Source organism: Scomber japonicus, chromosome 7, assembly GCF_027409825.1.
Source record: "Scomber japonicus isolate fScoJap1 chromosome 7, fScoJap1.pri, whole genome shotgun sequence".
Lineage (NCBI taxonomy): Eukaryota > Metazoa > Chordata > Actinopteri > Scombriformes > Scombridae > Scomber > Scomber japonicus.
This window is the reverse complement of record NC_070584.1, coordinates 20,331,895-20,355,821: the sequence shown is the minus strand read 5'-3', so window position 1 is coordinate 20,355,821 and position 23,927 is coordinate 20,331,895. Positions and strand designations below refer to the sequence as shown.

General features: G+C 37.6%; 1 protein-coding gene across 2 annotated transcripts; it reads right to left on the bottom strand.

Annotated features, from left to right (window-relative positions):
* Positions 1–6,788: 6,788 nt before the first annotated feature.
* hykk.2 (hydroxylysine kinase, tandem duplicate 2) lies at positions 6,789–11,370 on the bottom strand. Of its 2 annotated transcripts, none has more exons than XM_053322023.1 (5): positions 11,212–11,370; positions 10,404–10,712; positions 9,392–9,534; positions 8,804–8,984; positions 6,789–8,517 (listed from the first exon to the last, which is right to left on the bottom strand). In XM_053322023.1, the coding sequence occupies exons 1-5, from the start codon at positions 11,363–11,365 to the stop codon at positions 8,075–8,077; spliced, it is 1,230 nt and encodes a 409-aa protein (XP_053177998.1). In that variant the 5' UTR covers positions 11,366–11,370; the 3' UTR covers positions 6,789–8,074. The 2 variants fall into 2 exon arrangements, with proteins under 2 accessions (XP_053177998.1, XP_053177999.1); XM_053322024.1 differs by having other exon boundaries at positions 10,404–10,709.
* Positions 11,371–23,927: the final 12,557 nt, after the last annotated feature.

The following is a 23,927-nucleotide window of genomic DNA, read 5'->3' as shown; positions in this document are numbered from 1 at the left end:
ACGAACCAACTTTCTTGTGTTTTGAGCTTTTTACTTCTCTTGTATTTTGCATCTATAACATGACCTACTGAAAATGTCGAGGGTCAAAATACAGCTATTAATGTGACTCAGGCAGGTCTGAAATGCATTGTTCAGGTGTTACTGAATGCATCCAGGATTTCGAAGAAACATCAGTAGCCTACTAATATGGTGTTTGTTGCCCACAGCTGGCTGTGTGTCACAGCTGACTGCATTGTCACATGGCAACTGTGTGGGTCTTCAAACTGAGAAAGCAGTTGTGTGCATTTAGGCATGTGGCACAGCAGCAGTAACTTCAAATACTGGATCTGTGTTTTACTACTGTTATGGAGATCTCCTTAATTAATGGTAAGAGAGGAAAAACATGAGTTCACTAAAGGCTTCAGTAGTTTACAGCTTTGTTAATATTTATTTTTGCAAGAGGGAGTTCAGTGATACAGCACACAAGGCATTGTACAGGGAAGTCCGCTGAATCCCCCCCCCCCCCCCCCCCCCTAAGAATCAGGGTTAGGGTTTTAAAAGTAACTAAGTTAGATTACAAGTTACTTTATTAGTTACTCCATCTCCAGGTAAGAAGAAAAAGATGTTGTGTAAGGCAGCTCGGCATTGATAGTAGTGGGGATCTTGTTTATTATGGCACGAAACGACGGCGAGTCAACTGTGTTTAAGGGCAGCATTTCCTCTACAACATACTGCCTGACCAACTTCTTTAACTCTCCCCTACTTGCCGGTTTTGCACCAAAGTCCAGCTTTTGTTGTTTGGGTGGTGGGGGACCTCCTGCATTAGTCACAGCTCTCTCCTTCGCACCACCTGGTGGGACTTTCTCCGTCATTTTGACTGCCCAAATGTTTCTTCAAATTTGACGTTGTGTTTTTGAAGCTAGATAATACTTTGATTCCAGCACAGGGTGTACAGCGAACCTTTATACTGTTATCTTTAACGGACAGAAACTCAAAATAATGACTGTATTTCGAAGTCAAAAACACGCTTCTCTCTCCCCCCTCCATTGTTGTTTACGTTTGTGTCACACACGTGAGTTGTCCTCATGCTGAAAACGTGACGTCACTCTCCGAGCCACAAGAAGAAATCAAATAATATCTTTTTACTAAGGAAAATGACAAAAAATAGTAACGCACAGTGACTTGGATTTAAGAAACTTTAATCTGACTACTGGTTTGGAAATAGTAACGCATTAGATTAGTCGTTACTGAAAAAAGACGTCATATTAGAGTAACGCGTTACTTAGATGCCGGTTACGCGTTACCGGCATCACTGGTCACAGAGATAGGACATACACTTCTACAGTTTGGTTGCACACAGAGTTAGAAAATCAATTTTCAAGACAAGCAGAAAGTATCTTGTGATTCTCTTTTTGACGAAGTTAGAATTTACATACATTTTCCATTACACTACACACCTACAGGTCTGCTGTTACATGCAAATGTCAGGTTTACAAGGTGACATTGTTAGTAATAAAGCAGTCCCTTAATATATGGATGAATCCTGATCTCAGTCAGTACTGTTATTTTTATTTTTAAATCAGAGATAAGCCCACAGCCCCACTTGATCCCCCATAGAGTTCACCCTTAATATCACTGAATATCAATTAAATTCAAGAAAGGGAGAGAGAGAGAGAGCGCTTTGTGAATTACACATCCAGTAAGTGTCACATATTATTGTCACATTTACACAGGCTTAAGCGTAACTTGTAACAGTCAGTTATTTACACATCCAGTAGCTGGTTATGGTTTATATATGGCAAACATTAGTTGTAGCCTAGGTCTATCACAGGACACAAAGTTTTGCTAGACACCCATCCACCATCACCTTCACTCCACACTCTAAACCTATCTGTATAAAGGCCCCACTTCTTCCTGCATTGTCACTTTATGTTAGCATTTGGCGTCACTTGTCAGGCATCCAATATGAAGGTATACCTAGGTATACTGGGCTGGATTGAATGCACAGTTTCCCAGACGCATTATTCATCAAAACGAGCGGAATCTTATTACTTGCAGCACACTTGCTGTTTGCATTATCTTTACGGAAACAGCTTATTTTGGGCTGTATAGGGATCTCCGCCTATCACTAATACCTAGTTCTCCAGGAGAAGAATCTTGACTAAGCTTTAGAGTTCATCTTCTTTTTTAAGGACATCAAGGGTTTGAAAAAATGTTTTCAATACTATATATCTTTTGTGTGCTGTTTGGTGCTAGGCAGGTAGCACACAGTGGCTTTATTTGGAGTTGTTTTTTTTGTTTTTTGACTGAAAACAGCTGTACATGGGCTTGAGTATTGAGTGAAATAAAGCAGTTGCAGGTTGTAAAACCAAAACAGTGAAATAAAAATGCCAAAGCACTGCAGGGGAAGTATTGTCTGTAGGCTCATCACTACAAGAGGCCCCTTTCATATTGCTGTCATGTTCATACAGTATAAAAATAGAGGTATATTGGTGTCCAGGTAAGTGGGTGTATGCTGTATACATGCTTATATGTACTATAATAGATAAATATCCATTGTTCAACTGTAACACAGACTTGTGGATATGGAAAACCAATGAGACAGAGTTTGTTGCATTATCCAACAGCCAAAGAAATGATTTTGGCAACGACTTTGTGACTGGAGATTCTGTGATGGTTTTTCCAGGCAGGTAGGTCAGCAACCTCACACAGTAGTTCTGAGCAACATGGCCGCAGTCTAACAAGGTAGGGTGGACACACGCATACTGACATTTTCAGTAATGCTTCATATAGTATAATTTAGCACTTGCAATTAACATAGGTGATTCATGTAATCCTGTTTAATTACAGGCATTAGCCCTGACCTTCTCTTGAATTATTCACACAAGGCAGAGCTTGTGATGTTGGTTTAATTAAATAAATGCCCTGGATGAGCGGACTGTCGTTTGCTCCAGTTTTCATCAGTGGTAAAATTAGCTTATTTTTTTCCAGAGGGGTTAAACATAGAATAGTGCACACACCCACAGTTTTGTCAAGATGTTATCACTGATGACCTAATATGGCATACTGTATGCAACCTTGCTCATCATGAATGCTAAATATCTCATTGTTCACAGCAGCTAGTTATTGAATGCATTCTCAAATGACAACATAGATGTCGGTTTCTATGGAGGGAAAGTAACCTGTCCTTTAACCACTTAACGCACGCTGTTCCGTCTACGGGGCAGGACGGATGTTAGGAGGTAGCCACAAGTTCTTCTGAATGTTTTAAACACAAACCCTTAAACATATATATTCATGCCGTACATCGTTGGAAAGCTTAGATTGTCCTGATTCATTCAAGACCACTCACGACTTATATGGTTGCTCACAGCCGTAATAGTATTAGCGATTAGCTCGGCTAGCCCCTGAGCTAAGTAAGAAAAGCTATAATGCTACATACCTTCAAAGTCTTCCCTTTATCCACAACGATCATCTTATGACTCAGGACTTTCTGTACAGCTCGCCAAGTATCCATTCTTGTGAAATATGAAATCCGTTTCCATAAAACCGAAATACTTTCCTCAATATGTCCATGTATTTAGTCCAACACGTAACGTAATAACACAAATAACAAACCATGTACGGTCCGTTTACGTCATTTCCTGACCTGCACGTCCATCTCCAAAGCCAATGAGGACATGTGACCGACAACAATGACGACATGACTTTGATTGCCTGCTGTTCTAGCCTATGGAAATATTCGGTGAAATGAAGTTGATAACCTTTAGCCAATAGTCAGAGGTTTCCAACGGTGTATGACACTAAGCTATTAAGTTTGGCTGTCCATAAACAAACTCCAAGCGTAACCGGTGTGCGCCCTGTGCGTGAAAGAGTTGAACCATATATCATTATGCACTCGGCATTTTGGTACACGGTTGGTTCTTCTTCGACTTGACATATGACTTATAGCAAAATAAACAGATAGATAGATAGATAGATATGGCCAAACAAAAAATATGGTTATATGTAATAATAATAATAATAATAATAACACGGCGTCAGCTTTCATTAGAGATCAAGATTTTGATTGTAGGCAAAGGGGATGTGAAGTTATAGGTGTTTGATTGTGGTTATACAGCATTGGTAAAGCTGTCCATTTGGAGTCGCCAAAAAGGACCTGAGGAAAACGCATGGACATACCTGTTGAAAAATAATTCTGAAAAATTCATCTTTTGGTCTTTTGACTCCAAATTTGGACTGCATGAAGCCAAGACCTGTGGCCTCATTGTGTCTATATCCTGCTGAGAGGTCCCTGAATGTCTGTACACATGTCATTGTAAAGGCAAAATATGGGCGAGTAAACAACCCCATCATTGTAACCTCTGCCACTCTTTGTCAGTAAGTCACAGAATCACACAGACACTTTTACAAAAATCCTGAGAGTGTTTCCTTTCCAATGATACCAGACACATCTCTGAGTCTCAAACTATGTGGGATCTGTGCTGCTCACAACTTGGGCATGTCGTTTAGGCTAACAGCATAAAAAACAGGGGCGTGTGTTAAGTGGTTAAATAAATATGATTTTGCTTCACATGTATATGTAATAGGCCTGTGAGGGCTTTCTGGCAGCACGTTCCTCAACCTTCCCTCAAGCTTTGTCAAACTATGGCTCCAGCAACAAGGCTCACTGACCTTATACCTAATCATTTGTGACCTTACTGGTGAGCAGCCTTGACAAGCATGCATGCCTAGCTCCTTCTGTCAGGAAGCCCCAAAGGCTGAATACCATTTTTATTACCTTTCTGTTTCCTTGAATGTCCCTGAGCCATCAGTGCATGTCTTGTCTTTTATACCAACAGATAATTCAGCTGGTAGTGTGCCTCCAGCTTATGGAGATGCAGAGGCAGTGTAGTCAACCCAGTCTCACTTCACTTTGTGAAGTAGTTATGGATTTTAAGCTATTGGTTTGTGTTCATGAACACCAACTTCTTGTTTTCTTTGTTTCTTTTTGACACTCAGCACGGCTTTCAAATAAATGTATTTCAATTGGGAGTATGTTTGGTGCCTGCACCACTCTTTTTTCTGTCACTCAGGACTTACTCAGAAGATTATATCCTTATTTTTATTTCTTTATTCTAATTCTATCAATAGTCCGGATCAGTCGGGGACTTGTGTGCACAATGCCATAAAAAATGTTGAGGTTTAATATTGCTGCTGCCCTTTTTTGAAACCTGGCCACTCTCTTAAAATATGATCAAATCTGACAATTTGACTGACAGACTCAGTGTATGTGACAGTTTAATAACCAAAGCAGCAGGATTAAAATCAGAGGGGTTTTTTTATTTCTTATGAACCGCTGAATGTTAAGTGAACTAGGCTAGCTAACATTAGCAGCTTTATTTCCAGCCTGTTCTTAAATGGCCCCTGTTTAACTTTTACAAAGCTCTGTAGATAAAGATACAGAGGCAAGTGAGTTATTGTCTGAGTTACATTTGCCAAGTGTCACTCAGCTATGTTGACGATGACTATGATAAAGTGTATACCACATCCACAAACGAGGAAGTATGCCAGCTTTGTACGTTGTGTTCAAATTAAGTTCAGTCAACAACTGTTTCTTTATATGTTAAAGTAAATCAGTTTTAAGTGCTGTCTATTCATTTTAGTTTATGGCACTCCTTGTTTTTAATGTGACTAAGCAGGTATGTGTTAAGAAAACTCTGGACAAACATCTGGAGCTTCGACAGATTCCTGTATTTGTTTACAGTTTTGCTGAATTGTTTAAACCACTTTGAGTTAGAGTGGTGGTTTTTTTCTTTGGAATATGATGGATTTGTGCAACCCCTGATAACAGCTTTGTCATATTCATTTTCTGGGACATTTCTGTTGGTGAAAATGAAACTATTTTCACTGTTAGGCACATAAGTGCAACATGAGCAGCATTCTTAAAAACCACACACTTGTACATGTTACTACTGTTACTGCTTTCCCCTAAAGGCTCTTAGTTATACAATTAGAAATAGCAAACAGTCTTATCTTCAGTGAATATCAAACTGTGAAATCTTCCACACCCTTTTTAGTATCTAAAGTGGTTCTGAAACAACAGAATGAAGACAGGCAGCTTTTTGAGGACTACAGTTAATATTCAACTAATAATAGCTTTTTTGAAATCAGCTTGTGTTAGTGTTATATAATAGACACGCAGTAAGTTAAGCATTAACTATACATTCATGTTTTACAAGTTTGGCCATCAAAAGGCCTTTTTTTTACAATGCAGGTAAAAGATCAATTAAATTAATTATTTACTGAGCAACCACAGAGGCACCCATTACTCAGTTGTGGAACAGGTTAAGATAGTAGCATAAGAGAATATTCCTCAAGATGGGACCTGGGACTTATACAATGTTGAAAAGACCACTTAGACACAACATGGCATCATTTTGCTCATGTTTTTCATCTACATATTTTAATTTAACATCTATAATATGAAGTTGTAATATGTAATCCTTTACTGTGCTCCAGTATTACAACAGGTTGGTGGCATAATGAAGATGCATCAGTCTGCACACTTCTATGGTTGGACTGAGCTCATCTGTAAAAGTGTATTTTTAAAATTCAATACCAACATTAGTTAGAATTTATTATATAGAAACAGAAAAATAAGACACTGGAAAGAGAAAATAAACCAAACTTGAGGTAAATCATTCTCTAAAAGTTTCACCTAATAACCTGAATGATACATGTGACAAATATTTAGTCACCATTACTCTCACTTACAGGCCAATGGAGTTTTGGGGACCTTGCTGTAACATGCACCAGACTCTTACACATTGTTTTTTGTTTGTTTATTGAGGTAATTGAAACAGTATAAAATGATTAACCTGTTTACATCTGGTCACAATCAAACAGAAAAAGTTTAGATATATTTCCTACGGAAACATCATATGGCACCCAGGACCTGTATGAGCAACAATCCATGTAGTCGGATTGCTAAATTATGCCTGTAACTTACTGCAAGTTAGTTAACATGTGACCTGAGAGTTGATTTTTTTGCTTGGCAAATCAGATACAATTCACTTGTCAATGCACAAGAACCACAATGAAGAAGATTGCATTGTATCCCAGTTCCCTCTTGCTTCATTACCATCACAAATACACAGTAAAAAGGACGTTTTATTGTCAGGATGCACAGCTTATTGATAGTTTTTGTTGGTGCACAGGTAGTGTGTAACTTAAGCCACTTAGACACATGGCATCAGGGCTTGGTCCAGCAACCACAAACACCAAAAACTGTGTTCATTGGAACAGCTACAGGGAATCAAACTCTGTATCTGTGGTTGTGGACAGGCACTTTGACCACTGCACCACCTGTGCACCACATTGTAAAGAAACAAAGTGATAATCCTATGAATAAACACATGTTCAAACTAATGTTTGTATTTTCAAAGTTTCATTAGCTGCAGAAGAAATCTGCATTTCTCCTGGGCAACTAAATATTTACACCATTTATTAGCCTTGGCAGCCTCAACTGCTGTGGTTTAAGCAATGATGAAGGCACAATTAATATTAAATTAATTATGAACATATGCAGGTAAATGCACAGTGTTGTGCTGCACAGTATAAACTGATGTGGTGATTGCACTTCCAGTATTGCTTAGAGAATTTTGCACCTCATAAACTGTATTACTAAACACATTAGAGGAGAGGTCACATGCAGTATATTGTTCCATAGACAAAATTATATCATATGTTGATTTGTCTATATCTACTGTATAAATAGAGACCATTACGACAATTATTGTCAAATTAATAAGAAAATGAATGTCCTATGTTTACACAAGTGATAGCACCTTAGTTCAGTAGTCACAAGACTGGCTTGCAGAAATTAGTGACTCTGCATGATTTGTTATGAGTCACTTATGAAGTTACACACTGTACTGCACCATTACCTAAATGACTCTGGGAGTAACCGTTACCATTTGTTCAATACAGTATTAGTTCTTCCTCTTGCATACACACAAAAAAGTATTACTGAAACGTTCACTATGAAAACAATATATTGCTTTTAACTGGTGATCCTTGGAGAAATATGAAAATAGCTTTCGTCACATATTTCTCACTTCATGTCACTGACTTGGGCAGCACTCTGGAACCACACTCTTTCCACATGCTCCTTTCCTAACTTCCAGAGATGATGGAGAACATGGATGCCCTTCTTGGATGAAATCATCAAATATTCTGCATTTTCGGGTTGCAAGGTCACAGAGTAACGGGCAAAAACCAACGACTGGCAGAAGCGGCACAGCACCAATACATAGAGGCAATCTTTCTCTGCCTCACTGAGGGGAAGGATACTTTCCCAGCCTGCTAGGATAGGTCCACCCACCTCAAGTGGACAAGGGTGCTCATTCATCATGTACATGATGGTGATGGCTAGGTCGTGGATGTAGTAGCCACTGCTCATGTCCCCAAAGTCAAGGATGCCAGAAATCCTGTAGCCGTCACTCTCATCAGGTTGCACAAGCACATTGAGGTCATTGAAGTCCCCATGGTTAATGCCTTAGGAGAAAGATAAATCAAATACAAAATGCTGCACTTAGTACATTATCACTTATGTATTGAGTGACATCCAGTCCCTACTGACATGTAACAAGCTGCCAATGAGTAGCCCTTGAACAAGGTCCCTGCTGTGTCAAGAGAGGTGAGTACTAGAGTATGTTTAAATATGTATGTATCAAAATAGAACACTCACCTTTCATAGAAAGAAACATGTAATTCAATTACAATGTAATAAAAAACAGATCATAAAGCAAGTTAAAACTATATAGGAGGTAATATAACTTACACTTGCGAAAAATAGAGTATTTGGGGACCACAGAGGTCTTGTACTGATGAATGACAGACTTCACAACCTCCTGGAGAGGGTCTCCATCTAACACACTGAGGTACGTTTCCAGGATGGGAACATATGACAGACTCCACTTGAACTCCTCCCTCTGCAGCACACTAAGATGAGGATGTTCCATCTAGAAAAAAAATAAGCATGAAGTTAGATCAGGCACTTGTATTCTCTGAACTGCATCACCTGTTTCATTCAGACTTCACAGTCACTGACTCATTCACAGCTGTGTGGCTGATAACATCCAATCATATTCATGCAAGTGTATAGTGCGGCTAATAGGACCTCATATTTTTCACTAAAGATACATTCCAATTTGCTCAATTGCATCCACTTTTCCCCCACTAGTGTCATTTCCTCATATTGTAGCTCCTCCCAATGAAGAACAATTTACAGTTACATCTGAGGATTGAGGAGCGAGGAATGATCAAATCATGGAAATAACTCTGTTACTCTGCTGCAAGATATATTTGTATGACTTTTTCTAAACAATGTAAATGATCTAAGTGTTTCACAGTGGTGAAACTATTATACCTTTTGTAAGATTGTGTCCATTCTGGCTGCAGTTTTTCCAGTTTCATAAAGTAACTGTGGTGTAAGAGGAACCTTGGAAATAGTGGTTCCAGGCAAATAAGTCAACAGCCGCACCAGGTACTTCTGACAGCCATAGCCACAATCTGCCAAAGGTAAAGACAGGATTAGTATTACAGATATTTCACTCTGTCATAGCCCTCATAAAATATGACCCGTATGCTGGCCTTGCTCAAGGGCATTCTAGTCATTACAGGAGTGTGTCAGTATTAGTATTACTGAGGATATGAAACTGTGAGGATCTGCTACAAAGAAATAGGCTGAAACTTTTTTTTTTTAATTTTTTGACTTGAGACACAGTGTGTTAGCTTACCTCCTCCACTGGTCAAGTCCCCAAAATGTACCTCTACACTTATCTTTATGAGCTTTCTGCAATAGCACAGGACCAGTTCAAACTATGCAGCATGTACACACATACTCTTACACTCTATACACTTACCATTTATAACACCTGGTATCCTATAGCTTTATCACTGTCAAATGTCAAAGAAGCTACATGTTGTAAATTGAAGCTGGTAAATCCTGAAGCATCTATGATTTAGATCTTGAGAGGCTGGTGGTATATCTCAACAGATACAAATATGAATTTTCCCCTCTTGGATTAGTGAGTGTCACTATAGTACCATATAGGAATGTGGAAGAAATGTGTGAAGTGAAAACCAACAGCAGCAAATAGCAGCAATTTTAAAATGCACAGTAAACACAAATATGTCATGTGTACTAATGACCATCATCAGCCATAATTATGGCTAAGAGCATATAATAAACTTGGCTTTGGTTTGGCTTTATTTCCATGTATTTTATATTTAGCTGCACACTCTAATGTTTACTACTGTAGAAATGTGAAAAAAATCATTTTCCAGCAGTTTAATTCAGCATTGTTCACTTTTCTAGAATCTCCTGGTATACCTGAAACTTATCATGTGAAATGTTATGAAACCAAGTGGTCTCTTACTTATTTCCTCCAGACTCATGAGTTGACCGGTGGTAGTGGGCACGGCTGTTTGGGCAGGGAGTCCATTCTGGTGCAGGAAGGACATGGCATGGGTCTGCACCTCAATAAGAGTGGAGTTCTTGCTGTCCTCAGAGTTCATGATCTTCAGAACATACTCGCCACCCTCGACAGGTGCCACGTAAAAGTTCTGGTCGTCATAGCTGGGCAGCGAGCGGATTTCAGATGGAGTCAGGTTGAAGAGTTTCTTCACCATCTCAGACACCTGAGACTGGCTGAAGTTGGGCTTGGCGTGCTTCATTGACATGCCTGCTGACCGTAAACAATGTGCCATTAGGGGGACAAATGATTTTGCAATAATGCAATAATATACAGTACAAAACAAATGCCGAATTGTTGTCTATAATCCTGTATAATAAACTGTTAACTTTATTGAACTGTCAAACACGGTATTGCAGCAATCTGCATGCTTCTTCAGGAATGTTTCTATTTTCCGCTGTTATCCATCACGTATCGTTACTGTTGTTGTTGTTGTTGTTGTTGTTGTTGTAATAGTGTAATAGTGATTCAATTGACTATACAGCATGTATAAACAACCATAAAAATCAACACATGACGTGATTTTTTTTTTTCTGCACACACTGCCTGTTGGGATTGTGATTAGTTCAATGTGGCAGGGAAGCCAGCTGTTCGTAATGCTTTGCTTTTATATTCAACAAACTGCATGAAATAACCGTACATATTAAATAACCGTCACAGTGGTTAATGGTAAAAGAAAGCGTTATACATATATCAGAAGACGTAACGTTACCTAAAGTGTCCTTACGGTGTCTCCACCCTTGGTGTCCGTAGCTTTCTAAGTTTAAGTTTTCTAAGAAATCCGATGACCACGCCCATTTCCGTAGCGTCGACGGAACGACGGAAGCCTCGATGGCTGCGTTCCCCACGTGGTTCCCCATAGACATTTACCGTCGTATATATGTCTATGGCGTTCCCATGGAAACCGGGAAGTATGAACGCCACAATGTAACCGACGTACATGATCTGTCAGTGTTTGTTAAGTCACCACGGTTCTTGCCTCACATAACAATTTTACAGCCTGCTGCACAACGTTGCAAAGGTTACTTTACATAACGCTGTTACATGTAACTAGTTACTCCCCAACACTATTTGTAACTAACTTAAACAACTTGGAGAGATGTGTTGCGCAGCGTGACAGTAACTGTCCGTACCAACTTTGGATGAGATGTGCAATGACAAAATTAGTCCCCCTCTTGTTAGTTCTACATTATATTATTTCCGTCAACAGTCACTTTACTAATCTATAAACACTAATGTATACCAATGTAAATTCTCTGTTTGCTACACTCTGAAAGAAGATAAGGTAGGCTACTAAGTATGCTGTATTGTAGTGTCACTCTGGATGTAACAGGACAAACAGGAATTTATTTACTTATGCATGGAACAAATAGTTGTATCTTTTTACAGCTTTGAGTCTTATTTTAACTTTTGTCTCACCAAAGTTGCCCCGCAAAACCTACAAATGGCGTTTTCAGAACTCTTGCTATTGTTGGTGTCTTTTATCCTGTAGGCTATGTTATCAAACCTCTCAAGAAACCTATAGGCTAATGGCCTTCTATGGATCAATGAAACCACTTTCAATTTTTTTATTCCCCCAAAACATCTCATCTCAGGGACAGCTACTGTACTCACAATGGTGCAAGAGTTTGAGTAAACCCCTCACCTCACCTAGTGTTGTCATTAACATGTTGGCTACTTATTTTTTCACAGGTACGAGGGATCCAAATAATACAGGTAAAAACTGATTGAAATCTTTAAGGAAAACTATAACTAACTTTGATGAATCAGATGACAACAAAATAGAGCAGGATATTGTGTTTAATATGTCTGTGTCTAGGAGGAGAGTGCTTACCTCTGCCACTTAAAATGTTTATCTTTTATTTGCGCTATACGTTATTTTAATAATTTTAAAGCAAATTAGTGTTTTATGCCACATTCTCATATTTTATGTTCTATTTTAGTCTAGCTTTTCTTTCTCTCTTTCTATTTTTCTGTACTTTGTTTTCTTTTTATTATAATTGGGTTTTTAATTGTATGTTTTCATGTTTCCAATTTTTACTGTTTAATATTTTGTTTTTATGTAAAGCACATTGCCCCTGCTGAAATGCGCTATAGAAATAAAGTTGCTTTGCCTTGCCTTGCAATGACTACTGGCACTACAGGCATGCTCTAAATAAAATTTAATTTGGGTTGTTCACACAGGAAAAAATGCAGGTTTTTGTCACAAAAAAGAGTTTGTAAAGGCAGGCCAGCCAAACTGCAACATTTCCACTTAACCTCACACATCCACGTCACTTCCAATTGGTCATGAGATTGGTCCCATGTGTCTTTTGACCGGTTTATCTTCCAGGAACTCCATAATATTCAGCAGCTAATCACTGCCTTTGTCTGTCTGCCATTTGATGCTGGGCAGGCAGCATACAGAGGGTTTATTAGAGCCTGTAAACAGCTGCCTGCTGTGCCTGGAAACTGCACTGATAAGAGCAGTAAGAGTGATCCAAAACAGTAATGTTGAAATGATAAGTGATAATTAATTGTGGGTTCATCACTACAAGCAACCAATATAAAAATTTGAATCAGTACAGCTTTAACTATAGATAAGTGATACTAATGTACAGAGAAGGAATGTTCTTTCATGGTTAGCATGGTAAATAGGTAAAGAAAGGTTGTTTTAAACTAAATTAAATGAACACAGGCCTGTTTCTCTGGAGAGTTCAGTCTCAGTAGACAGACTGCTGCTATAAGCTTATCACACAGTTACAGTAGTGTGCATGCGCAAACGTGGTTGCTTATAGTCAGCAGCTTATTACAAAATGGATTATCCACTTATTCGTGATCCTATAGCGCAAGGGATACAAATATTGTATTTTGTGTACATGCATCTTGTGAGCTGAATGGGGGATGTTTTGCAACTGTGGCAGATGTTTGTGTCTGTCTGAGAGTGTGTGTGCATTAATGTTGAACACATTTCAGTGATCTTCATTTTCTTATCACAGCTCCCACATGGTGCTGACTGCCTGCCCCACTGGAGCTTGAGGTTCAACAGTCACAAAGGCATTGGCAGTCATCTAAGACCACCTGTCACAAAGCATTCCACAAGCACCGACAGGAGAGACGAAGGAAAAACGTCAAATGGTCAACCAATGCCCGAGCTGCTTTGTTATTGTATGTCTGGTAGCCACAGGTGGAGACTGCCTATCATAACTAGTTTCTTCATTTTATCCAGCCTTCTTCCACTTGACCACCTGAGTGTGTTTTTCATTTCTGTGCACTATCTGATATTTATTTACCACTTTAAAACTACCCTAACCCCTTTTCTTTTTTCGTAAAAAAGGGGGGGGGGTGCTGAGACAGCCAAACACAGAGGCAAAGGAGTATATATGTTATGTTTTTACGGTACCACAAAGCAGTGTTTTTTTGAAATCTACTGTCAGTCAGGTGTGAAAGGCCTCAGGTGGATCCCTAATATATATACAGAGTCAAATGGTCGAGATGATAAGACTGAATCCTTTGAGCAATTTTCAGCCATATCTGCCACATCTGAGTTCTGAATTACTCAAGGCAGAAACCAAAAAAACATCCACATAAGGCTGGCTCTGAATTACAAAGTTTTAAGTATGTAATGGTTTTGATTTTCACACCATGAACCTTCTGTCATTTTTAGGTTACTTAAAGTAAGTGATGGAGACATCAGGATGATTCCAGGTAGTATTTATGATTCCTTCATAGTTATGTTCATAAGGACAGAACCAGGAAGCTGACAAAACTGGAAAAATACAGTTATAACTTTTATGGTAATAACCACAAATAAACACATGGAGGAGCCCCTTCTACACCACACACCTGTGGATCAGACAAAGTGTCACATTTGTAAATAAACATTAAAATATGTCACCACACCTTTGTTTTATGTCCAACGTGTTAAATATGTATTGTCTCCAAGCTGATTTTAGAAACGTCACGTTTATATTAAAAATGTGTTCGCAAACGAATGAAAGTTGTTTGAGTTGGATTTTAAGGAAGTAAGTCAAATACTTTAGTAATGTTTGAAGACTAATCTTATATAAGTAATTATTTACAAGAAGTGATCAGTGAAGTATTGTGATTTTTTTTTTTGCCTTTTTTGCCAGGTTCCACTAAGATTTTAAATTGTTTTGTTAAAGTCAGTAAATAAACAGGCAAAACAAATGACATACTGTATTGTCTATAATTCAACACAAGCCTGTTGACTTGGTGGGATTGAGGTAAAAACTAAAATTTGGTTTGAAACATGTATGTACATGTGGATACATTTCACTATGTATGAAATCTGCATTGTACAAAATGTATCAATTGTTGTTGTTTTTTTGTTTGTTTGTTTGTTCTGTGTGTAATGTGAAACCATAGCTGTGCCGTACTGTCTGGCTGATGGGTATGCATTGTCCTGGTCTGGGCACTAGCTTGCATGTGCCATCCATTGACATGTACCCCATCATATATTGTTGCCCTCTTAAGAACTGGCTAGAGACAGCTGATGAAATTTGCACACACAACTAACTCTGGCTTATTTACAACATCTTGTCTTTCAGACAGACAGAAAGAAAGAAAGAAAGAAAGAAAGAAAGAAAGAAAGACGGAAAGAAAGAAAGTAAAAATTAAAATTTACCGGTAGAGTATTTTGCTAATACACAATTGTATTTTCATACGTCTATAGCAGGGATTGCTTTATACAGCACAGAGAGCAGCAACAGTATACACTCATGTAACTACAGTATGTAATGACATTAATGATTACTGTTAGAAACCAAGTGTATACTTTTATCATATGTTAATGCACATATTTAAAAATGTTATGTATGCATCGTTTTCAAGAATGTCAACTTTATTTATGCAATGATGTGACTAATATGTTTTGGGGCTTATTTTGTGGTTGTGTTAATTTACTTTATATGCTGCAAACTATGTTAATAAGGTGTTTAATCTATTGATGAGTGTAAATGTGTCTCATAAAATGTAAGAAATATGTATGTATGGAATTCATCATTTTGCAAGGAGTAAAGTGAGATAAAAAGACTGTATCCACTGTTTTGGAGTTTCATCCATTACTGAACTGATATTACTGTACTTTGGAAGCTATAACAGCACACATTAAAGAATAACTACACTGTAAATTCTCTGAAGACATCAAACTGAGCTACAGAGGGTTTGAGTTGAAAGGCTACACATCTTAACAAAGGTCAACCTCGACCAAGAATCTCTGCAGAGCAGCTGTTAAACCTCTGAAATCAATACACTGCCACTATCAGACTTAATATTTAGCTTCTTTATACAACATTTGACATTCAGTTGAAGCAAAACTCCTGTTCATTTGTCTATCATTGATGAAGGCGCCATCATAAGCCCAGGAATTGTTTGTGTCGGTTATTTGGGGTTGTAGGAATACCCTTTTTCAAAGGTTAGGTGCCATTGACTTGTACTGTTTGTCATAGAACTGGGAAAAGCGCTGTCTATTAATGTTAAGTTTTGAGCTTCTGCACACATATTTTTGAATACAGGCTGTATTTATTATCACATTACAAGGCCAGCCACAGACATCCTCCTCTTTGTCTTTTCCCATCTAACCCATCAAGTGGAAGCAAATACTAAATTCCAATAAAAAACATAGTTAATTTTTTATGACTTCAATGAAATTTAACTAAATGAAACATTCTGTAAACTCATAAATACATTGTGTACAATATATCATACATGTAGGCCTCAAATCTACTGCATGCTTCATCTTGTGAATGCAAATTTCAATAACAACAATGTGCAATCGGTATTAGTCACAAAGGGGTAATTTTACTTGATCAGCAAGAGAAATAGAGTACACAATGACACTATAATGCCCAGTGTCATAATGATGCAGTAATGGCAATACAGAGAAGCCACTGGCAGAAAGTGTTTTTGAAGACGTGACGACCACATTTTCTTTAAGTAGCATCATAAAGTGTAAGTATATAAAGTATATAGAGGTATAACCTCTAGAAATGACATTGAACACAAATTGATTTTGCTTTAACTCATCATTTGTGGTCTTATATGGTTTTCCACAAAAACATTTAAATAATCAGCACCCTCACACTCCCTACTACTTTTCCCTTGTTGAAAAATGCAGAATCTATGAATATGCAAATATTTTAAAAGTTTAACTACTGGACTCAAGATGCAGTGTGCACTTGCTCAGATTTTAAGATTTTAGCACAAAGAAACTTTCCACATTCAGCAGATAAATGTGAATACAGCCTTCTAATGCCCAACTCTAACCATATGTCATTCTGAACAGTGAAACTCAAACATATAATTGAAGGCACAAGAAGAAAAACTAATTTCTGTCTGGATGAGGACTTTAAGGTCAAGATTCCATTGACCATTACCACTCCACAGACCCCACAAACCACAATACGCTCTTCTGTCTGAACATGGTTTGATTTGCCAAAGGAGCAAAGATGAGTGGGCTTGTGTGAAATTAGTCTCAATGGGATCAATTAAAGGTTCAACTTTTGACCAACAAGACATAATTTCAGAATAGTCGATCCAGTTTGTTTCTCAGAATTCATTTTCCAGTTTTTTTGCTGTGAGCAACCATCTGGTCTGGTTGTTCAGCAGAAAATACTCACACAGAGAGACTGAATTTGGAGAATGCTATGAAATAATGAATGGAAGGCAATGAGTGAAGATAGATGTTTATGGCAGGTCAAACAATTACTCATCAGTCTGATGAATTTAGCCCCAAAATTAAAGGGGTCTGCTCTCTGTTCGTGTACCATCATTAAACTGTTGCCTCACTGGCAGCCAGAAAATAAGAAATGTTCAGCACTGCAAACCTACAATACACTACATATACTGTAGCCTACCTTTAACACAAGTTTTAAATGTCATTATTATTTCTCAGTTGTAAAACTGAGAGCACATTATGTTAATAAGGTTTTGCCGGGACCATTTTTAAAGTCATTATGATTTTCATATTTCAAAAGTTATCTGTAGACATTTTTTGAGAAATTGCATTTGGATTTGGTTCAGAGTGTGTAATACAATGGCTCAGAAAACATATGGTACTTTCTGTAATATAATATATTTAGGTTTATTGCACACAATTTGATATATATCATCACTAATCAAGTGTGACAATGCCAAAAAACTGATGTGGCTGGTCTCTTAGACCCCTAAGTCAAGGAAATTCTTCCTAGGACCCCTTCATAAAGCCAGGTAACATCAATTAAGCATATGAATACTACCATTTGTTCTCTTGGATGCCATTGGAACTATTTGTATTCTAAAATATTTCAACCTAAATGATTTAGACCTGTTTCATCGTGATAAACAGACACTTTTCAATTTGAATCACATTAATACCATTTTTATTCAAATTGCATGTGAACTCAATTTTATAATCAATTGTTTTCCTGCAGGCACCCCGTTGCAGAAGAGAAAGTCCTCCAAAATGTTCCCTTCCCATGGATAGTGAGCCAAAACAATCAACTGAGCCATATTGGCAATACCTGTTGATTTGTCCATCTGAACACCAAATTACTGATAGGAACGCAATATCTCCAGTAGCTTTGACTGAATGTCGACCAAGAGTTCTTGAAATCTCCTCCTTACAGTGTCATTTGCAAGAGGCACAGCTTTCAGTTCATGAGCTGCCTCTGTCCCAAGCAAAACCTCAAACATTTCAAATGCCACGGGAAGTTATCCATTCAAGTTGACGTATGGGGGACACATTTATCAAAAGTCTGGGGACTTGACAACAACCACTTACAAGAACAGTTTGAACTCTACCGGTGAGACCACTCTACTGTTGAGTGAGTCAATAATGTTGTATAAAATGGCAGTTGCAGCAATTATTGTACTGTGAATGGTCTAAAGCCTGACTGCTGTGGCTGAAGGACATTATTGTTCTCCAGGAAACTATGTAGTAGTGAGTTGATCAGTTTAGGTAACAAGTGCCACCACCTTAATGCAGTGGAATTACTGGAGCTGTTCTCCATACATGGAGAATTTCACCTAAAGTAAAGGTTGATTTAAAGATGTGCACAAGAGGTGCAGTAGTAACAATAACAATGAAAACTGCAATGTAGTTCAATAAAAAGAAATAAATATTAACTGTAAGAGCCTTTGAGAAGGTAAAGAAATATGTCAGTGTTGTTTACAGATGATAAGTTGACCCAAAGTGGCCAAAAAAATCCATTCATGCAGGTTTAACACTGAAACATCTGCTCTGGTCCCAGAGAAAAACACACACTGCATAAAATAAAATGCATAAAAAGCATTGTTTCTAGCCTCCATCTGCCATCCTGCTCATATTTATGACATGGCATTTAGATTGTCCACTCATCCCAACGATCTGCTCTCCCCTGCTCATGATTTGAGCAAATATCCCATGAGCAACCCGTGTCTAATATGGCAGCTGTGAAACAGACACTGTTAACATATGAATATTTTCCAGGAGCCAACAAGGATCATGTTACACAACTACCAATATAGGGGTTTAAACTGACGATTTAATATATGAAAAGTCTTTTTAAACTACCAACATAACAAACTCTAGAGATTTGGGAAAGATTGTGTCCCTCATTGTTTGTTATGAGCAGAGTTGATTTCCTGCCTCTACAAAGATCAGAGAAACATTTATAGTGGGGTCACATGACTCTTGTATTTTTCAAAAATGTGCAGAGGAAAGGAAAATGCATCTGTATAGAGATGATCTTGGAAGTTAACAGAGATTCCTGCACAGTAATACACTCATCATTAGAGTGGTGAATGTGGCTGTACTGTAGAACCACACTTTTGGTCTTAGATCAGCTTGAGCTGGATGGAAATGGCCTGAGGTGTGACAGGTGTGTATAGGAGCCTGGCTGAGGTGGTGATTGATCCTGCAGGGGGAGGCGACCTGCTCATCCTGAGTGACATCAGCCTATAGATGTAAGTCAAATTGGCATACTGATCCTGTGGGGCAGAACCCATCTGTCTCACCTCCAACCACCAGGCATTTTTTTTATCCATTATCTATTTTTTGACTTGTGAGTTAAATGTGCCATGCTGATGGTGTTACTTGATGTGAGGGTAGGCTGCCAGTTATTGTTGAAATTGTTGTTTTGTTTACTGTTATTGTTAGTAAAAGAGGTAAATTTCTGTAATTGTGGTTTTGAAAATGTGATTCCATTTAGTTTTCTTGTTTTGATGACTTTGCCAGCACTGATTATATGACTGAATTTTGTGTATAAATTTACCCATAGTATAGTGCCCTCAGAAGTTCCTACAACGCAAAAGCATTGTGTCTATGATATACTTTCTGCTAATAATCCAACATTTAATTAAATTCATATATGAACAATCACTCTCTATGGCTTGAACTTGAAACTTGGGAAAAACAAGTTAATCGCATATTGTGACCAACCAGGCATAACAAGCCTCTAGGTGGGTGGTGTCATTTGAGAAATTTGCACAAATCACTCTTTTTGCTACCCGCCTCACGTTACCTGCATAGTTAAAACTTGGGCTGAACGCTACAAGGCTCCCACTATGGTTCAATGATTGATAGAGATGGAAGTCCCTCGAATACCAATTACAAATGCTGGCACACAACAAGAAAGACTTTGTGCATGTTGTGTTCTTTGTGTCCATACACTTACTAATGGTACTTATTAATTACTAATGGTAATTATTACTAATAATGATGATGTAAGTTGCCAATTTAAAGGGGACATATGCTTTATTATGCTATGATTAGATATCTATGCTAAATATGCTTTGTGATAGTTTTTCTACCTTGTTATACAGGCATATAAATGGCTGTCCATTTCAAAGCCTTTGTTGCTACGTTTTTCCATTTTTTGCATTGTCCACTCATATTTTGGATCGGCTTTCAACTCAAACATACAGGATGTATTTAAGAAGTTGACATATAGAGTAAAGAATGAGAAAAAGTAGAAATCCTACTAATATTTGTTTCATGGTTTGTTGAGCTGGCCAATAAGAATAGGGTGAGTATTAAAGGAGAGCTTTAAAGACAGGAGCTAAAACAACCTGCTGTAGATATAGGCTGAACTGAGGGGCTGTGTATAGTGTCAGTAGTTTAATAAGGAGTTTTTGAACTGCAAATCATCAGAGGAAATTTCAGTAGAGGCCCAGGTTAGAAATATAGACCTGTTAATGTGCATTTTAAGTCCCTTTTAATTACACAGTTACTAATCAAAAGAAACCTATTGAAAAATGCTGTAAATCCCCATAGAGTTCACATATTGCAACAACCAGGGACTTTAAATAGAGTATGAAAGAAAGACAGCGATACAATGACTACTCAGATTTCTATTATTTAAATTAACATCAGAACAACTATTTTCACATCATCCAGTGTTTTTCAGTCATCTTCTTTTGACTACCTACATCATAACAGTCATACAGGTTTTTCTGCTGTGAGAGATCTTTTCTTATTAATTGCCCAATTTTTGCCCATTCACTACATCTTGTCAAAGTCAAATGTGCCCTTTATGACACAAATTCAAAAGACACTGAATTAGCCATTTCATAAGAAATTATTTGAAATTCTTGTTCTTACTAAATGAGTTAAAAAAGTATTTTTTCTCTTTACTAATGACATACATATATATAAAGCACTTCGCAATTGCTGCTATTGTATTGTTAATCATGTTAATCATGAGGATGACCAGAAGAGTATTCATGTCACATAGAAGAATGAAGCTGAACAAGAAGAGACGAGTGGTATCAGAAGAATCTTGGATGAGAAGTGAAACAAGAAAAAAAAAAGGAAATCGATTTCCCTTCTGGATTGGCTGGACTCATATTGAAACAAGTCTGGTTTCAGAAATTAGCAACCACCCGTGAACCATTTCTAAAGAATGTATGCAAACAATGGGGAGTCATCACAGTGTTTGTTGAATTGTCACCATCATAAATATTGCGGCAGTAAAGGACACACATAATATCCCAGTATAATGGAGAGCGAGCTCTGATTATAAGCTGAAACTGTGATTTCTTTAAGAATACAGCACATAAAAATATAACAAGTGGGATTGCAGTCCGTGACTAATAGCACTGCTTTGTTGAAGCTGTTCTTCATAAAATTGCTTGAATGGGAGAATGTAGTTGATAAACCATTAAAAAAAAAATCCTTTTTTTCATCCATACATGTAGAAATTAGTCTATAATAAAACAATTTCAGTAACCGGTAATTGCTGGTCAACATAACAAAGAGTAATTCCCTATTCCTTATAACAGCCCCATCTCGTATAACCTACAGCTTTGACAATGCATTCATGAAACGACACACACCTACTGATAAAAAAATCAAACATCCTCATGTCACTGCATTTCCACACAATAATTTCCTCTCAATATATTGCCTTCCTCAAAATAAATTCTACTCACATCATTTCTTTCAGCATTGAAGCTGAGAAAAGGCTATTTGCACAGCAGACAAGAAAAGCACAGGTGTTACTAATGACAGTTAGTCATGGCAGTGAGCCAGCATACCCAATACCTTATCCTGACCCTGAAACTGAAGCAGCTAAATGGTGTGCCGCCATAATTAACTGCATTATTCACAATTGTGTTTTTCCTACTGTGACATGTCAAAATGGCCTTAGTCTTTATTGTATTTTTTTATCCTGTTAATGTTATGTGCACAAGTGCATTATGTTGTTATCTTTGAGTAAGAGTCAGTATCATTCAGAAAAGAAAGGTTAAAGAAAGGTTAATTAACTTGTTTTACCAAGATATAATTTTGTTTTCATACAGTAACAAGACAACTAACCTTCTATCCTGAGCAATTTTGATAGATAATGAGATAATTACTTTTAAGAAGAGTTTAAGAAACAAAATACAATACAATCATGGCCGCACAGTCATTGTTTTCATACTCATGCTGTGCAAAATTCAACCACCCTTTCCATTTGTGTTCATCCCAATTGATTGAACATGTGAATTTTGAATTTTCACTTTTTAAATGTAGTCTAGTAAGTTTTTTGCACAGAGCGAATCCATCTATACACACCAGTAAAGAAAAAAAAATCAGTGAAATACATGATTAACAATAACAATAATAATAACAATATGAATGATACTATCATCAATATGCATCCGAAACCATATTTCCACAAATCAAAGGGAAGTATTTTTCCTGTGTTTTGGGGACAACAAAGGCCATCAAATGCAATATCATTACTTGACTAGAGAGGAGATCACTAATATAGTGTCATATTGAATGGTATTAGTAAGATGCAGGGGAAATAAGTTGCAAGAGAAATCAGATGGAGATGGTAAATTAGTCAATTCAATCAACCAACTGCAGCTGTTACAGTGGTCGGTTGATTATTTAATTTTTACAAAGGAATTACCACCCTTTAGCAATGTAAATCCAAGACCAATTTAGCTTGTGGGTTAAAACTGTGGTAAATCTACAATATAGCAGATTAGTTGCTTCAGCTCACAGTACATGCTGGAAGTTGTTGTGTCAATATGCAATATGGGCATATTAAAACCTCATCCTATGTTTAGGATATGTTTTAGGATAAAGCCTGCATTGAAAAATAAAGAGTCCTGTTTAACCTGAATTGAATGCTGTTTTCTTCCCTGTTTGAGTGGGGGTTATCAGTGATGTGTCTATTTACCATACATATTTGCATGTATTCAAGGGGACAGTGCCTCTGAAAGTCATTAGCATAAAGACATACTTTAAGGCTTAGGATCCCTTCATATTGCACGTTTAATATGTGTGAAGGGAGACAAAATCCACACCTTTCCTTCTGCACAAAAATGTACCTAAAAGCATATTAGAAGATGAAATGAAACTTAAGATGCCCACATTATTGAAATCTAGTCAATGATGTTGGTACCCTTAACTTAATTTTTTTTTTGACCTACAGTCAAGTGCTTTCTGTAACTCTGAATAAGGTTTCCACACTTCTTCAGTTCGCCCACTCTTCTTGCGCAGTGCTCCAGTTGTCTCAGGTGGTTTCAGCTGTTTCCACAGATGCTCAATGGGATTCAGATCAGGACCCACGGCAGGCCACCTCAGTGTTTTATTCTCATCCACTCATGAGTGCTTTTTGATGCATGTTTGGGTAATTATCCTGCTGTTGTTTCTCCAAAATCTGATTTCATTCAACTGCACAGATTCAAGGCACACAGTGCCTGAGGCAGCAAAGCAGCCCTAAAATATCTCAAAGCCTCCTCCATATTTCTCTGTATTTATTTTTATGGTGTTCTTTTCTTTGAAGGCTTATTTTTTTTCTTCTATAAATTTAAGGTTGGTGTGATTTACCAAAAAGCTCTAATTTAATCTGTCCAAAGCACATTCTCCCAGAGGGACTGTGGCATTTTGGCAAAATCCTGTCACATTTTTGTGTCTCCCTCTTAGAAGCGAGGTCTTCCTGGGTCTTCTATAATGGAGTCCATTTTCTTTCT

Excerpts from the sequence above, each read along its gene's own strand:
- hykk.2 (XM_053322023.1), bottom strand. The coding sequence starts at position 11,365 with ATGTCTATGGGGAACCACGTGGGGAACGCAGCCATCGAGGCTTCCGTC. Across the intron at positions 8,985-9,391 it reads TGGACACAATCTTACAAAAG|ATGGAACATCCTCATCTTAG; the intron begins GTATAATAGTTT and ends TTTTTTTTCTAG. Across the intron at positions 8,518-8,803 it reads ATACTCTATTTTTCGCAAGT|GCATTAACCATGGGGACTTC; the intron begins GTAAGTTATATT and ends CTTTCTCCTAAG.